Source organism: Panulirus ornatus, chromosome 39 (genome assembly GCF_036320965.1).
Source record: "Panulirus ornatus isolate Po-2019 chromosome 39, ASM3632096v1, whole genome shotgun sequence".
NCBI lineage: Eukaryota > Metazoa > Arthropoda > Malacostraca > Decapoda > Palinuridae > Panulirus > Panulirus ornatus.
In genome coordinates, this window is record NC_092262.1 from 8,542,256 (window position 1) to 8,555,711 (window position 13,456).

At 39.6% G+C, this 13,456-nt stretch overlaps 1 protein-coding gene across 18 annotated transcripts in view; it reads right to left on the minus strand.

Moving 5' to 3' along the window:
* Positions 1–13,456, minus strand: part of LOC139761105 (uncharacterized) — a 76,012-nt gene that overhangs the window by 21,304 nt on the left and 41,252 nt on the right. For 15 of the 18 annotated variants that reach the window (XM_071685014.1, XM_071685011.1, XM_071685010.1 and 12 more), the window contains 3 exons: positions 3,530–3,689; positions 1,768–1,997; positions 995–1,181 (listed from right to left, as the gene is read on the minus strand). In XM_071685014.1, coding sequence (XP_071541115.1) covers positions 995–1,181; positions 1,768–1,997; positions 3,530–3,689 — 577 coding nt within the window. The remainder of the gene's footprint in view (positions 1–994; positions 1,182–1,767; positions 1,998–3,529; positions 3,690–13,456) is intronic. The other 3 variants (XM_071685007.1, XM_071685017.1, XM_071685023.1) reach the window with 1 other exon arrangement.

The window sequence follows — 13,456 nt, forward strand, 5'->3', positions numbered from 1 at the left end:
GAAAGTTACAAGCTATCAGCTGGGCAGACCCTTCAAAACTGTGGTGCTTTACCCATACTTAATGCACAATTATTTGACAGTCCTACATTTTGGAGTTTCCGATATCATAAGAATTTACAGCTTAACAGTAACCAACCAATTAATACAGGCTTTCAAAATGACATTTAGCGTCATACAAAACACTCATGCTCATATTCAAATTATAATGCTTCATAAAAGAAAAAGATATAGTCACCTTCCAACGGTGCTGAATGCATCATGAATTTACACATCTATAAAAAAAATCCATGGTTATCATTCAGTGTATCAGAAGCAAAAATTAATATAACCAAAAATAGTTGATAAATGTATTAATTCTTCTCATACTGCACAAACCCACCATATGTAATATTTCTTAGACTGTACAAATCATTCATACCAGTTTTTATGTATGAATTATACTTTAACACAAATACAGAGCAGATCTTTAAACTACTCTAGGAATGCCTTCCTATACTTCAGTTTCCTAAGAGTATACGAGAGTTTTAGGCATTTCTTTACAGTATTCATATTCTGCTCTAAAGATGCCTTACCATAAACAAGTTTTCTTGCAATTAATCCTGAATGTGAATCCTATCCATCTTGTTCATCTTATATGAACATTGTCAGCAAGTCAGTACTGCCATACACACTAACCTAAACCCATGTCGAGTAAACATATAGAAGACTAAAGTTTGCCAACCACACAACTACATCTTATAAACCACCACATTAAGCTGCAATATACAATCTAGACCTTTGTTACTTATTCTGCTTCTACCAGACAAACCCATTCATCCCACAATCCTGTTATTGCTGTACACCATCACACACACAATACTAGTTTAATAGTAATCTTGCAAACACACATCTGACACCCTTAAGTTATGAAAACCAGACTTGAACACTCCTAATACACTAATCATAAGATATACATCTACCATCCTGTCATTCTATAAACAAAAGACCCACGTACCAGATAATCTGTAGTTGCCATACTTCTTAACAACACTTCTGTCCAGCTCCACGATGTTGATACCATTAATTGAAGACACATCCATATTGCCCCTCACCAGAAGTCCAATATCATAGTTTCCCACTAATGTTTGCCGAGATATGTTATCTGTATATACTACCTGGCTTGCTAGTTGCCTCGCATCCACCTGCAAATATAACAACCAATAACGTGTGAAATATTCAAAAACTGCCATCAAAATGAAAAGTAGTGCCCAGTTTTTAGTACGATAATTTCCATTTCAGAAAGTTTTTCCTTCACAGAGTTTTTTATGTGTGTATGATACTACACTAACCTTACTCTCTCTTTTATAAACAAACTTTCCCTTAAAATCATGTAAATTTCTGCAGTAAACAACTTATACAAGATAGCATCCCCTAAACCAAACAATCTATCTTTAATATGTTGTTTGAGCAAAATATGGATTTAATTACAACACTGATCAAAAAATGCTATGCATTTATTGATCAATAGTTATTTTGCTTGTCAACAGTCTGCAGTGTTCAATTTTTTTTTCAGACTATCAATCTAAGATCCAAGGTCCCAATTTAAAGACAAAACACAGAAAATATATATTTCTATGACAGAGCAACTACATGGAACTATTTGCTCTTAGGGAAAGAATGGGCAATATTTCAGATTTCGAGTACAAAAAAGAAAAAGTTTTCAGGACCATTCACACAAGAGAACTGCTCACCTAGCATCAGATGCATACTTAAGACAAGTTTACTCACATTGTTAACTTTTTCAACAAACAAGTCTCCATTAATCTTCAAGCTTGTGCAGGTTTTCTTGTCCTGGAAGGTTACACTGGCCCCTTTGGTTACTATAGTATCAGTGTCTATACCATTAATTTCGATCGAATTATTGTTCCCAAGTGTGTGGATGATCTCCTTAGCCACCAGTGTCTTGTATTTGTGGTGTCCCACAACCTGCTGATCCCTCACACTCTGCCGCATGTACTCTGTTGATGCAGAGAAGCAACATATAGTTTTATATTTTCCAAATTTCGCAAATGGGAAACTATATGGTCAAACTGAAGAATTAGCTTAAGATGACTCAAGATAGCTAATCATACAGAATTATGATAGCACAGTGACAGTACTGTAACTAATGAGGTTTGGAGGTGCTGCTACTGCGGTACGGGCTCGAAGAAAGTTGGGAAAGGTTTTAAATTTCAATGCCTCAAGGGGATACTCTCGAGTTTTCTGGAGTATCCAAGTCTTACCCAGTCTTTTTGTGGTTACCTTGTTAAAACACCCTTAGGAATGGAACATTATGGGTGTCATTGCCTAACTTTATCAGGGAAATAGTAGGTTATTTAATACAAACACTTGAGGCGAGGTGGGATTTTAGTCTTTTGAACAATTTGAGAGCTCTGCTGTCTTGGGGAGACACTGCCCTGTAGTTGCTCTTGGCCATTGGCCTGTCAAAGGTGAGGCATAAAAAGCCGAGGAGTAAAAGGGACAAGTGACTGAGGGTGATGGCTCAATGTAAATGGGTTGACAAGCGAGTTTAGGAGGGAACTTGGGGAGAATTTTGAAAGTTATAGTTTGGACGTTCTAGAGATTAGGGAAGCCCATATCCTTGGCAGGGTGTATGGAGAGAAAATGCAAGTTATGGGAGGATGAGGAAAGAGTTGAGGTATGGCCATGAATGAATGAAAATTATCGGTGTAAAGGATAAGAATTTGGAAATGTGCAATCACAGAGTATGGGGTGTCACCAGAGGGAAAGGGTGTCAGTGACATAGATAGATATTCATGGCCTATTTTCACAACTTCCTCAACCAATCAATCTTTCTCCATGAAATGTAACAAGTACAAAAACTACAATTTATTTCAAAAGGAAAGAAATACCTTAAGATACACTGTACTGCAATGTTACATGCAGTTCTACTTATGCCTACTTTTAACAGTACCCTGTGTACAATTAACTAAAAATCCTTTATTAACAGTACCCTGTGTACAATTAACTAAAAGTCCTTTATCTTTAAATTAGTTCACATCTAAATTCTAAGCAAAGCCCATTAAAATCATTTTTGAAAAGGTACCGTTTAGGAGGACAAGCTAGGAGCAATGAATGTGCAAGGACAGTGTAATGGCAACTTCCCTGTTGTCTTTCCTAAGCAGTCTTGTTAGTAATCAAGAACTATTCTGTAAATACATAATGCCTGCATTATTTTCACAGCCCTAACTCCTTTTCTTATAAAAAAAAAAGGAGAGAAGGCCAAGAGTGTCATCATGTGTGTACAACTATAACCAATAAAGCTTCTAGCATCAAGTAAGGTAAACCTTGCACTGACCCTATTCTGCCACCTTGCCTAGGCAACTCACCCCCATCCCAAGCTCGCCTTCATTTAACATTGATATCACTTTTATGTTTCGAAAATATTAGGAAATAGTGGAACTTTCCTCCAGAAAAATTAGGAGGTTCCTTATCCCATTCCTATGCCCAACTAGATCAAAACAAGACCATTACGTAGCAGAAAACCTACCACTAGCCAGCACTCCAGAGATCGTTCCTGCTATGGGACTGCCACGGGTGGTGAAGACATCCACTTCCATGTAGTTTGCACGCCAACTTTCCTGTACATTCTGATCTACACCATCTAGTAGGAACTCCCGGGTTATGCAGTCTAGCGAGTGGCCATTCACCTGCAAAGTGAAATGCTTAACCAAAAGCAACCACGTACTATTGATTATATTCCTTGACCACAATATGTCAGAACCACTAAACTCCATTTCCTCTACTATTACTATTATTACCACTGAACAACACTCATCTACAGCTATGCCTGCTAGTTTGTCTAAAATTATGAAGGCCAACACGACAGTTTTTGGTTCCCAGTTATATGTATTAAATCATGAGCATACAGCCTTGGTTTGCTCACATACATCGACTTAAAGTGCAGGAATATACGAGTTAGCCAACTGTGCACCTGATCCATTCGATAAACAGGAAACCAAATATAGACATCCTATGTATATAACACAACATGTTTAGTAGCCAGTATAAAGCAGTATTAGCCATATAAAGGACACCAGTTTCATACTGGTTTGCAATGCAAGAAGTATGCCTACTTGAATCCACATTTACAAAGTGATATCCCCTCAAATTCTCAAAAAAATTTCCATTGGTATAATAATCTTTTCAACATATAGTTTCCCACGAATACTCAACAAACTTATACCTCTGTAATTTGAACACTCACCTTTATCATCCCCTTTGCCTTTGTACAACAGCACTATGCATGCATTCCACCAATCCTCAGGCACTTCACCACGAACCAAACATACACTGAATATCCTCACCAACCAGTCAACAACATGGTCACCCCCTTTTTTGATAAATTCCACTGCAATGCCATCCAAGTATATATATACAAACACAAATGTACATAAGCTCTTAAAATACATTATTCATTATAAATTTTACAATTTGTAACATTCAAAATATAACAGCAATAAACCTTGCAAAAAACATAATACATTTGAAAACAGTAATACACATGATAATATAACACCAATAAACATCATATTAATATTCAATTAATACACATCAGCAAATAATAAAATCATCTACAATAGTATACAATAAATGCAAATATTTCACTATATATAGCAATTACAATATACCTTATAATATGAAAGTTACACTTATGCTAATATACAAGTAAGACACATACTAACATACTACTTATAATCATATCAAACTAATACACTTAATATTCAATGCAAATGCAACTGTAATCAAACAAATAATACAGCTGAAATACAACAAATACACCTAATAGAATATACACACAATATACATATAAAAATAACACAACTATCAATATCAATCAAAAATTTAAATCTATACATCAATATTTTTAACTTTCTAAAATGGGAAACAGAAGAAGGAGTCACGCGGGGAGTGCTCATCCTCCTCGAAGGCTCAGACTGGGGTGTCTAAATGTGTGTGGATGTAACCAAGATGTGAAAAAAGGAGAGATAGGTAGTATGTTTGAGGAAAGGAACCTGGATGTTTTGGCTCTGAGTGAAACGAAGCTCAAGGGTAAAGGGGAAGAGTGGTTTGGGAATGTCTTGGGAGTAAAGTCAGGGGTTAGTGAGAGGACAAGAGCAAGGGAAGGAGTAGCAGTACTCCTGAAACAGGAGTTGTGGGAGTATGTGATAGAATGTAAGAAAGTAAATTCTCGATTAATATGGGTAAAACTGAAAGTTGATGGAGAGAGATGGGTGATCATTGGTGCATATGCACCTGGGCATGAGAAGAAAGATCATGAGAGGCAAGTGTTTTGGGAGCAGCTGAATGAGTGTGTTAGTGGTTTTGATGCACGAGACCGGGTTATAGTGATGGGTGATTTGAATGCAAAGGTGAGTAATGTGGCAGTTGAGGGAATAATTGGTATACATGGAGTGTTCAGTGTTGTAAATGGAAATGGTGAAGAGCTTGTAGATTTATGTGCTGAAAAAGGACTGGTGATTGGGAATACCTTGTTTAAAAAGCGAGATATACATAAGTATACGTATGTAAGTAGGAGAGATGGCAAGAGAGCGTTATTCATTACGTGTTAACTGACAGGCGCGCGAAAGAGAGACTTTTGGATGTTAATGTGCTGAGAGGTGCAACTGGAGGGATGTCTGATCATTATCTAGTGGAGGCTAAGGTGAAGATTTGTATGGGTTTTCAGAAAAGAAGAGTGAATGTTGAGGTGAAGAGGGTGGTGAGAGTAAGTGAGCTTGGGAAGGAGACTTGTGTGAGGAAGTACCAGGAGAGACTGAGTACAGAATGGAAAAAGGTGAGAACAATGGAAGTAAGGGGAGTGGGGGAGGAATAGAATGCATTTAGGGAATCAGTGATACATTGCGCAAAAGATGCTTGTGGCATGAGAAGAATGGGAGGTGGGTTGATTAGAAAGGGTAGTGAGTGGTGGGATGAAGAAGTAAGATTATTAGTGAAAGAGAAGAGAGAGGCATTTGGACAATTTTTGCATGGAAAAAATGCAATTGAGTGGGAGATGTATAAAAGAAACAGACAGGAAGTCAAGAGAAAGGTGCAAGAGGTGAAAAAGAGGGCAAATGAGAGTTGGGATAAGAGAGTATCATTAAATTTTAGGGAGAATAAAAAGATGTTCTGGAAGGAGGTAAATAAAGTGCGTAAGACAAGGAAGCAAATGGGAACTTCAGTGAAGGGCGCAAATGGGGAGGTGATAACAAGTAGTGGTGATGTGAGAAGGAGATGGAGCAAGTATTTTGAAGGTTTGTTGAATGTGTTTGATGATAGAGTGGAAGATATAGGGTGTTTTGGTCGAGGTGGTGTGCAAAGTGAGAGGGTTAGGGGAAATGATTTGGTAAACAGAGAAGAGGTAGTAAAAGCTTTGCGGAAGATGAAAGCCAGCAAAGCAGCAGGTTTGGATGGTATTGCAGTGGAATTTATTAAAAAAGGGGGTGACTGTATTGTTGACTGGTTGGTAAGGTTATTTAATGTATGTACGACTCATGGTGAGGTGCCTGAGGACTGCCGGAATGCGTGCATAGTGCCTTTGTACAAAGGCAAAGGGGATAAGAGTGAGTGCTCAAATTACAGAGGTATAAGTTTGTTGAGTATTCCTGGTAAATTATATGGGAGGGTATTGATTGAGAGGGTGAAGGCATGTACAGAGCATGTACAGAGCATCAGATTGGGGAAGAGCAGTGTGGTTTCAGAAGTGGTAGAGGATGTGTGGATCAGGTGTTTGCTTTGAAGAATGTATGTGAGAAATACTTAGAAAAGCAAATGGATTTGTATGTAGCATTTATGGATCTGGAGAAGGCATATGATAGAGTTGATAGAGATGCTCTGAGGAAGGTATTAGGAATATATGGTGTGGGAGGCAAGTTGTTAGAAGCAGTGAAAAGTTTTTATCGAGGATGTAAGGCATGTGTACATGAAGGAAGAGAGGAAAGTGATTGGTTCTCAGTGAATATAGGTTTGCGGCAGGGGTGTGTGATGTCTCCATGGTTGTTTAATTTGTTTATGGATGGGGTTGTTAGGGACGTGAATGCAAGAGTTTTGGAAAGAGGGCAAGTATGAAGTCTGTTGTGGATGAGAGAGCTTGGGAAGTGAGTCAGTTGTTGTTCGCTGATGATACAGCGCTGGTGGCTGATTCATGTGAGAAACTGCAGAAGCTGGTGACTGAGTTTGGTAAAGTGTGTGAAAGAAGAAAGTTAAGAGTAAATGTGAATAAGAGCAAGGTTAATTATTAGGTACAGTAGGGTTGAGGGTCAAGTCAATTGGGAGGTAAGTTTGAATGGAGAAAAACTGGAGGAAGTAAAGTGTTTTAGATATCTGGGAGTGGATCTAGCAGTGGATGGAACCATGGAAGCGGAAGTGAATCATAGGGTGGGGAGGGGGCGAGAATCCTGGGAGCCTTGAAGAATGTGTGGAAGTCGAGAACATTATCTCGGAAAGCAAAAATGGGTATGTTTGAAGGAATAGTGGTTCCAACAATGTTGTATGGTTGCGAGGTGTGGGCTATGGATAGAGTTGTGCGCAGGAGGGTGGATGTGCTGGAAATGAGATGTTTGAGGACAATGTGTGGTGTGAGGTGGTTTGATCGAGTAAGTAATGTAAGGGTAAGAGAGATGTGTGGAAATAAAAAGAGCGTGGTTGAGAGAGCAGAAGAGGGTGTTTTGAAATGGTTTGGGCACATGGAGAGAATGAGTAAGGAAAGATTGACCAAGAGGATATATGTGTCGGAGGTGGAGGGAACGAGAAGTGGGAGACCAAATTGGAGGTGGAAAGATGGAGTGAAAAAGATTTTGAGTGATCGGGGCCTGAACATGCAGGAGGGTGAAAGGCGGGCAAGGAATAGAGTGAACTGGATCGATGTGGTATACCGGGGTTGACGTGCTGTCAGTGGATTGAATCAGGGCATGTGAAGCGTCTGGGGGAAACCATGGAAAGCTGTGTATGTATGTATATTTGTGTGTGGACATATGTATATACATGTGTATGGGGGTGGGTTGGGCCATTTCTTTCGTCTGTTTCCTTGTGCTACCTCGCAAACGCGGGAGACAGCGGGAAAAAAAAAAATCAACAAATCACGTAAAATAATAATTTCTTTATGTGATACTTGGTAAATTTTAAATCTAACACAGGCAAATATTGCAGTTCATACATTCTTACCTCCTCCTTCAATACACATTCCTAAATACATTTTAACTACATTCAAAGTCAGTAACTTATAACATTAACAAAAGGAAATAATTATTGATTCAAAAACACTAACCAGGCACATACATTTTCACATAGCCTACCTCAGTTAATCCATCTTCTACTGCAATACATGTCAAAATGGCAATTAAAATTATTCCTACTACACTCATAATCATATTTCAACAGCTATGTGAACTCTTGTCAAGTTTCAATAACTTTTCTTGAATCTATAAAGCGGCAGGGATGTGTGATGTCTCCATGGTTGTTTAATTTGTTTATGGATTGGGTTGTTAGGGAGGTGAATGCAAGAGTTTTGGAAAGAGGGGCAAGTATGCTGTCTGTGGTGGATGAGAGAGCGTGGGAAGTGAGTCAGTTGTTGTTCGCTGATGATACAGTGCTGGTGGCAGATTCCTGTGAGAAACAGCAGAAGCTGGTGACTGAGTTTGGTAAAGTGTGTGAGAGAAGAAAGTTGAGAGTAAATGTGAATAAGAGCAAGGTTATTAGGTACAGTAGGGTTGAGGGTCAAGTCAATTGGGAGGTAAGTTTGAATGGAGAAAAAGTGGAGGAAGAGAAGTGTTTTAGATATCTGGGAGTGGATTTGGCAGCGGATGGAACCATGGAAGCGGAAGTGAATCATAGGGTGGGGGAGGGGGCGAAAATTCTGGGAGCACTGAAGAGTGTGTGGAAGTCGAAAACATTATCTCGGAAATCAAAAATGGGTATGTTTGAAGGAATAGTGGTTCCAACAATGTTGTATGGTTGCGAGGCATGGGCTATGGATAAGAGTTGTGCGCAGGAGGGTGGATGTGCAGGAAATGAGATGTTTAAGGACAATATGTGGAGAGGTGGTTTGATCGAGTAAGTAATGTAAGGGTAAGAGGGATGTGTGGAAATAAAAAGTGTGGTTGAGAGAGCAGAAGAGGGTGTTTTGAAATGGTTTGGTCACATGGAGAGAATGAGTGAGGAAAGATTGACCAAGAGGATAATGTGTCAGAGGTGGAGGGAACGAGGAGAAGTGGGAGACCAAATTGGAGGTGGAAAGATGGAGTAAAAAAGATTTTGTGTGATTGGGGCCTGAGCATGCAGGAGGGTGAAAGGCGTGCAAGGAATAAGAGTGAATTGGAACGATGTGGTATACCGGGGCCGATGTGCTGTCAGTGGATTGAACCAGGGCATGTGAAGCGTCTGGGATAAACCATGGAAAGTTCTGTGGGGCCTGGATGTGGAAAGGGAGCTGTGGTTTCAGTGACAGTTAGAGACTGAGTGTGAACGAATGGGGCCTATGTGGTCTTTCCTAGCACTACTTCACACACGAGGGGGGAGGGGGTTGTTATTACGTGTGGCGAGGTGGCGATGGAAATGAATAAAGGCAGACAGTATGAAGTATGTACATGTGTATATATGTATATGTCTGTGTGTGTATATACATGTATACGTTGGGATGTAGAGGTATGTATATTTGCGTGTGTGGATGTGTATGTATATACATGTGTATGTGGGTGGGTTGGGCCATTCTTTCATCTGTTTCCTTGCGCTACCTCGCAAATGCAGCAGACAGCGACAAAGCAAAATAATAATAATATAATATATATAAACATTCATTAAACATGATTTGGTAAACAGAGAAGAGGTAGTAAAAGCTTTGCGGAAGATGAAAGCCGGCAAGGCAGCAGGTTTGGATGGTATTGCAGTGGAATTTATTAAAAAAGGGGGTGACTGTATTGTTGACTGGTTGGTAAGGTTATTTAATGTATGTATGACTCATGGTGAGGTGCCTGAGGACTGCCGGAATGCGTGCATAGTGCCTTTGTACAAAGGCAAAGGGGATAAGAGTGAGTGCTCAAATTACAGAGGTATAAGTTTGTTGAGTATTCCTGGTAAATTATATGGGAGGGTATTGATTGAGAGGGTGAAGGCATGTACAGAGCATGTACAGAGCATCAGATTGGGGAAGAGCAGTGTGGTTTCAGAAGTGGTAGAGGATGTGTGGATCAGGTGTTTGCTTTGAAGAATGTATGTGAGAAATACTTAGAAAAGCAAATGGATTTGTATGTAGCATTTATGGATCTGGAGAAGGCATATGATAGAGTTGATAGAGATGCTCTGAGGAAGGTATTAGGAATATATGGTGTGGGAGGCAAGTTGTTAGAAGCAGTGAAAAGTTTTTATCGAGGATGTAAGGCATGTGTACATGAAGGAAGAGAGGAAAGTGATTGGTTCTCAGTGAATATAGGTTTGCGGCAGGGGTGTGTGATGTCTCCATGGTTGTTTAATTTGTTTATGGATGGGGTTGTTAGGGACGTGAATGCAAGAGTTTTGGAAAGAGGGCAAGTATGAAGTCTGTTGGGGATGAGAGAGCTTGGGAAGTGAGTCAGTTGTTGTTCGCTGATGATACAGCGCTGGTGGCTGATTCATGTGAGAAACTGCAGAAGCTGGTGACTGAGTTTGGTAAAGTGTGTGAAAGAAGAAAGTTAAGAGTAAATGTGAATAAGAGCAAGGTTATTAGGTACAGTAGGGTTGAGGGTCAAGTCAATTGGGAGGTGAGTTTGAATGGAGAAAAACTGGAGGAAGTAAAGTGTTTTAGATATCTGGGAGTGGATCTGGTAGCGGATGGAACCATGGAAGCGGTAGTGGATCATAGGGTGGGAGAGGGGGCGAAAATTCTGGGAGCCTTGAAGAATGTTTGGAAGTCGAAAACATTATCTCGGAAAGCAAAAATGGGTATGTTTGAAGGAATAGTGGTTCCAACAATGTTGTATGGTTGCGAGGCGTGGGCTATGGATAGAGTGGTGCGCAGGAGGATGGATATGCTGGAAATGAGATGTTTGAGGACAATGTGTGGTGTGAGGTGGTTTGATCGAGTAAGTAACGTAAGGGTAAGAGAGATGTGTGGAAATAAAAAGAGCGTGGTTGAGAGAGCAGAAGAGGGTGTTTTGAAATGATTTGGGCACATGGAGAGAATGAGTGAGGAAAGGTTGAACAAGAGGATATATGTGTCGGAGGTGGAGGGAACGAGGAGAAGAGGGAGACCAAATTGGAGGTGGAAAGATGGAGTGAAAAAGATTTTGTGGGATCGGGGCCTGAACATGCAGGAGGGTGAAAGGAGGGCAAGGAATAGAGTGAATTGGAGCGATGTGGTATACCAGGGTTGACGTGCTGTCAGTGGATTGAATCAGGGCATGTGAAGCGTCTGGGGTAAACCATGGAAAGCTGTGTAGGTATGTATATTTGCGTGTGTGGACATATGTATATGCATGTGTATGGGGTGGGTTGGGCCATTTCTTTCGTCTGTTTCCTTGCGCTACCTCGCAAACGCGGGAGACAGCGGCAAAAAGAAAAATATATATATATATATATATATATATATATATATATATATATATATATATATGATCCCTGGGGATAGGGGATTAAGAATACTTCCCACGTATTCCCTGCGTGTCGTAGAAGGCGACTAAAAGGGGAGGGAGCGGGGGGCTGGAAATCCTCCCCTCTCGTTTTTTTTTTTTTTTTTTTTTTCCAAAAGAAGGAACAGAGAATTGGGCCAGGTGAGGGTATTCCCTCAAAGGCCCAGTCCTCTGTTCTTAATGCTACCTCGCTAACGCGGGAAATGGCGAATAGTTTAAAAGAAAAGAAAAAAAAGATATATATTTTTTTTTTTTTTTTTTTTTTTATACTTTGTCGCGTGTCGTGGAGGGCGACTGGAGGGGACGGGAGCGGGGGGCCGGAAATCCTCCCCTCCTTGTATTAACTTTCTAAAATGGGAAACAGAAGAAGGAGTCACGCGGGGAGTGATCATCCTCCTCGAAGGCTCAGAGTGGGGTGCCTAAATGTGTGTGGATGTAACCAAGATGTGAAAAAAGGAGAGATAGGTAGTATGTTTGAGGAAAGGAACCTGGATGTTTTGGCTCTGAGTGAAACGAAGCTCAAGGGTAAAGGGGAAGAGTGGTTTGGAAATGTCTGGGGAGTGAAGTCAGGGGTTAGTGAGAGGACAAGAGCAAGGGAAGGAGTAGCAATACTCCTTAAACAGGAGTTGTGGGAGTATGTGATAGAATGTAAGAAAGTAAATTCTCGATTAATATGGGTAAAATTGAAAGTTGATGGAGAGAGGTGGGTGATTATTGGTGCATATGCACCTGGGCATGAGAAGAAAGATCATGAGAGGCAAGTGTTTTGGGAGCAGCTGAATGAGTGTGTTAGCGGTTTTGATGCACGAGACCGGGTTATAGTGATGGGTGATTTGAATGCAAAGGTGAGTAATGTGGCAGTTGAGGGAATAATTGGTATGCATGGGGTGTTCAGTGTTGTAAATGGAAATATATATATATATATATATATATATATATATATATATATATATATATGTTGAGATGTATAGGTATGTGTATGTGCGTGTGTGGATGTGTATGTATATACATGTGTATGTGGGTGGGTTGGGCCATTCTTTCATAAGTTTCCGTGCGCTACCTCGCTAATGCAGGAGACAGCGACAAAGTATAATAAATAAATATAAAATCATTAAACATGTCAATTTTGGCACTTGTCACCACGAACGTTAACTTAGGTCAAATTTCAAAAGCTCATCTTCATTCAATACAAATATTTTACCTAATTTTACATCACAAACCAAATCTTGACCCATATTTTACACAGCCCTCACTAATATCACCCATCACTCGGATCTTTCACAACAATTAACACTTCCATATACTTTCTCCATCTGTTAATTCTCTCAAAAACACACCACAATACCACTGAAAATCACTTCCTCTACACATCTAAATCAATTACTGATAATAAATCTTATTAAACATGTCAATTTTGGCAATTGTTACCACGAACGTTCACTTAGGTCAAATTTCAAAAGCTCATCTTCATTCAATACAAATATTTTACCTAATTTTACATCACAAACCAAATCTTGACCCATATTTTACACAGCCCTCACTAATATCACCCATCACTCGGATCTTTCACAACAATTAACGCTTCCGTATACTTTCGCCATCTGTTAATACTCTCAAAAACACACCACAATACCACTGAAAATCACTTCCTCTACACATCTAAATTAATTACTGATAATAAATCTTATTAAACATGTCAATTACTCACATTTCCCATGATGTACACACCCCTAACTACTATGATTTTAATACTATTCTCAAAAATTTTAATTTTAAAGTCTTCTTACGCATCTTTTAATTAACGAATACACTAG